Source organism: Sinocyclocheilus rhinocerous, unplaced genomic scaffold (assembly GCF_001515625.1).
Source record: "Sinocyclocheilus rhinocerous isolate Xijiao unplaced genomic scaffold, SAMN03320098_v1.1 scaffold1469, whole genome shotgun sequence".
NCBI lineage: Eukaryota > Metazoa > Chordata > Actinopteri > Cypriniformes > Cyprinidae > Sinocyclocheilus > Sinocyclocheilus rhinocerous.
Window position 1 is genome coordinate 173,027 of NW_015650017.1, and position 5,119 is coordinate 178,145.

General features: G+C 32.2%; 1 protein-coding gene across 1 annotated transcript in view; it reads left to right on the top strand.

Moving 5' to 3' along the window:
• Positions 1-3,428, top strand: part of ampd2a (adenosine monophosphate deaminase 2a) — a 23,603-nt gene extending 20,175 nt beyond the window's left edge. Inside the window, exon 17 of the mRNA XM_016516366.1 lies at positions 2,794-3,428. Coding sequence (XP_016371852.1) covers positions 2,794-3,009 — 216 coding nt within the window. The 3' untranslated portion in view covers positions 3,010-3,428. The remainder of the gene's footprint in view (positions 1-2,793) is intronic.
• The last annotated feature ends 1,691 nt before the right edge of the window (positions 3,429-5,119 follow it).

The window sequence follows — 5,119 nt, forward strand, 5'->3', positions numbered from 1 at the left end:
ACACACACACACACACACACACACACACACACACACTCACACTCACACTCACACTCACACACACACTCACTCACTCACTCACACTCACACACACACACACACTCACTCACTCACTCACTCACACTCACAAACACACACACACACACACACACACACAAAATGAAACAGCAGTATAATGTAGAAACTACTGACATTATCAAAACTAAATTAACTTTGAAATATTTAATCGTCAATAATTCAATATTTTCCATGCATGTTTTGTTGTTAAAATATATATAATCATATTTTTTCTAGTTAAAATCTAATCTTAAAAATGGCTTGAAATTGGTGTGAAAAATGTTATAAAATTATCTTTTTAAATCCTTTCCTCTAATTTTTAAACTAAACTAAAAAGTAATTTAAAATAAAGTAAAATAAAATAAAGTGGATAAAAATGTGTGGGAAAAATTCCAAATAAATAAAATTACACTGTAACATTCACTACAATAGAAATGACAGATTAAAATATAACATATGTTATGTAAATGTATATACATAAAATAAATTAATATCAACTTAATTATTAATTAAAAAATGATTCAATTTAATTTGGTAACTTAAATCTAATTAAATATAAAACTAAACTGAAATATAATTTTATATATACAACAGAATTATATTACTATTATTATGCACATTAATATAAATATATTAAAAACAAAATTTAATACAGTAATTCAATAATTATTCATCTATATTATTATTAAATAGTAGGGGTGTGACGAGACACTTATCCCACGAGACGAGACGAGACATGAGACGGTTCACGAGAACGAGACAAGGGTTTTTTTTTTTAGACGTTTTAAAAGAAATCCTCAATGATGAAATATATAGGGAAAAAGTATTTTATTCAGCAGAAAAACACAAAATGCAAAAAATGTAGGTGCATTTTGAAATCAACTTGTACTTTGTGAAACTAAACTTCTATTTTAATGAATTATATGCAGCAATACACAACATGTAAACTAGAGCTGCACGATTCTGGATAAATTGAGAATCATGTTTTTTATATATATATATAACTTTTTTATATATAACACGATTCTGAAGAAAAAAAGATTAGAAAACTAAACAAAATAATGTAATTTACTAGTGGTTCTAAGAAAATGTTCATTGCTTAAGTCTTTTTTTTTCAATGGAGTCAGTGTCTCAATTCATAAAGACATGTTTCACAATTGGAATCTCCTGAATGAATAATTCAATGACAAATACTTGCAGTTGTCACCACCTCCTGGAGGAAGAGTATAAGCGTTACAATACATACGAGTGTTAAAGGATTAGTTCACTTCTGAATTCAAATTTCCTCACCCCCATGTCATCCAAGATGTTCATGTCTTTCTTTCTTCAGTCGAAATAATATTACAATTTATATACTTTTTAAGTTCAAACGCTCGTCTTGTCTAGCTCTGCTTGAACTCAGTGCATTCCGGTTCATGACAGTTAGGGTATATCGAAAAACTCCCATCTCATTTTCTCCTCCAACTTCAAAATCGTTCTAAATCGTCCTACATCGCTGTTTTACCGTTTTTTTGTAAAGGGCGTTTGACCTTCTTTGCACGTTCACTTTGTAAACACTGGGTCGGTACTTCTGCAGCGATGTAGGACGATTTTGAAGTTGGAGGAGAAAATAAGATGGGAGTTTTTCGACCTACCCGAACTGTTTCGAACGGGACTGCACAGAGTACGCATGCGCATTGCAGAGCTACACAAGACGAGCGTTTGAGGTTAATAGATAATCGTTTCGCTAGATAAGACCCTTATTCCTCGTCTGGGATCGTGTAGAACGCTTTGAAGCTGCACTGAAGCTACCACCCAGTGAACCCCACTGAAGTCCACTATATGGAGAAAAACCCTGGAATGTTTTCCTCAAAAACCTTAATTTCTTTTCGACTGAAGAAAGAAAGACATGAACATTTTGGACGACATGGGGGTGAGTAAATTATGAGGAAATTTTAATTCAGAAGTGAACTAATCCTTTAAGATACTTTCGTTTTGATCGCTACTGTAGAGAATAAGAGTTTATACCCAAACTATAAACTTTTATCCCAGTACTTCTGTTATTTAAATGTCTGTAACACAGAAATAATGATGTGTGGTTAAAAGACTGTTTGTGTTGCTCTTTCTGGATCAGCGGCAGCATGAATGATTCATTAACATGGGCAGCGACAAAACGCTCCACTGACACTCGATGTGAAACAGTCATAATAGACATAGCTGAATCATTGTCATTCAGGAATAAGATCGCATGGGTGTTTGAATCGAGATAGCGATCTTTAAACGATTAAATCGTTTAAAACACAAATTGTTTTGCGAGGATATCATCACGTTCTCGCAAGACCAGACTGATCTCCCGAGATATCGTCACATCCCTATTAAATAGTATAATTATACATGCTATTAATATTAATGATAGTGTATATGTTTATAAAATATATATTACAATTATATTATCATACGTTATATTTACAATTATTACAAATATTTTACATTTTATATATTCTATTATTAATGTTAAACATGTACATATTGATTTATACCATGTATAACAATGCCATCATATTATTATTACTATACATTATAATTATTATATTTATATTACAGTAATATTTATATTATTATACAAGTTGATATATTAAAAACATGCATAATAATTCACTCAATAATTATTAATCTATATTTTCCCGTAAAGCTGCTTTGAAATGATGCATGACACACTATCGACTCAAACAGTTCTCTCTTTTCTCCTCGTTTCAGAGTAAGAGTCATTGGCTGGGTCCTGATTACACTAAAGAGGGTCCCATCAGTAACGACATTCGGCGCACAAACGTCCCAGATATCCGTGTGGGGTATCGATACGAGACTCTGTGTGAAGAGCTGCACCTGATCACGCAGGCCATACGAACGCAGGAGCTGGACAGAATCGAGGAGGAGGACGGGCTGTCATTCACATCCAGCCAACCAACACGCTAGAGACGAGCCCTGACCCCGCCCACACACCGCCTGTCCAATCAACACGCTCGAGATGCGATCTGACCCCGCCCAAACCCCGCCTGTCCAATCAACACGCTCGAGACTAGCCTTGACCCTCTTACACCCTGCCTGTCCAATCAGCATGCTCAAGATGTGATCTGACCCCGCCCACACACCGCCTGTCCAATCAGCACGCTCAAGACAAGCCATGACCCCACCCACACATCGCCTGTCCCTCCTTTCCTCTCATTTCGCTGCATGTTTAGAGACGTTTCAGCTATGCATCGCTAATATACGACGTTATACCTCCATCAGGACGTCACGCTCCCGCACGTGCCTTTTACTTTAGAGACTTTTATTTTGAAGGCTTTATTTGATGCGTCTGTGATTATAACTCTAACCCTAACTATAATAATACGCGATATATTATATATTAGATTATATAATAAGAATTCAGTTTAGTTTTACTGGTATTAATAAAATACTATATTATATATAAATACCATATTAATTACTATACTATACTGGTATTAATAAAATACTATATTAATACCAGTTCATATTAAAAACAATTAAATCAATATTATGATATTATTACATATTGATATTAATATATTTAAAATGATAGATTTTAATATATTGATGATAATATTAATATAATTATATTTAGTTTTAAAATGTTAATGTTAAAAAATATAACTAAAATCAATATTACTATTATACGTTAATATTTAGTTTTTAACATTAATGTTAAAAACTAAATATAATTATTAACACCATTATACATATTAATATACATAATGACACAAAGTCTATATTATTCAAGTATAATATTAATTATAATTTGCTTTCAACATTAATGTTAAAAACAATATATAATAGCTAATGCTATTCACATACTATTATAATTAGAATTATTATACATACTATTATATGAATAGTAGCACCCCCCCCCAATATGCATTTTGCTTTAGCTACTTTTTGAAGGTTTAATTTATGATTATAACTCACTGTGAACACATCTTTTAGTCTCTTGTTCTATTATCCGTTATATTTTCTCGTCATTTTGAAGGATTTATTTTCTCTGATGGCTGAACTGTTCAGAAGTGAATGTCCTCCAGTCCTGCAGGAGGCGCAGTTAAGCCAAAACCTCTTTTTTCTAATCCTAAAACCTCCTGAACTCACCGAACCTTCGGTTTCTGTGATGTTTGCAAAGTAGTTTACGTAACATATTATACGCTCGACATTGATGTTAGTTTTGAGTTTGTTGCATTTTCCGATCCTGCATGTGCTCGGTAGATTGAGTTGAACGTTAAACTGACTGTTAATCGCCACACAGTATTATGACACTAAACTAATAAATCACACCAAACGTGACTCAAAAAAAAAGCATAATTTATAGAAACTAGCACATTAATCCAGAGCAAAGCATGACGCACAACACGCTAGAAAGCAAACGATCATGAATAATTGTACGAAATGTATCTATTTTTTGTGAGAATGAGTGTTTTGTTGATTTTAATAAAGCATGTGTTTAATCTCATCTGGGTTTTTGTGCATCTCTGTATCAAAAAACACAAAAACGGCGATTGTATACAAATCCAGATCGTCAAAACCAGCAGAAAGATACACATAAAAAAAAAAAAAATGCATGGTTTACAGTAACGGAATGAAACTTTGCAAATGTTTTAACAGCATTAAAATAAACACCATTTATTATTATTATTTTTTCTTTTTCAATTATTTTTTAAAAGATATAAACATTTAAAAGGTTTGGGTAATTTTTGACCCGGGTATATGTATGGAGTACCATTAGTGTCATAAATACTTTCTGTAAAATTATCTATTAAGTTAAATTTGTGTCAAAACACTTTGTAAAACATATTTAGCCTTTTCATAATCTCACACACTTTTGGGACTGAATTAACAAAACACAGGGTTCGTATATGACTTTTTAAAATGTAAGTCCTGGAAAACCCTCAAAAACAGCCGTATTTACTAATTATTGAAAAACAATAGAAATGAAATGGGAGTTAATTATTTATTTTTTTTAAATTCAAGAAAACAATGTTTTCAGGCAAAATTAATGTTGCATAGGTCGTTCTAGACA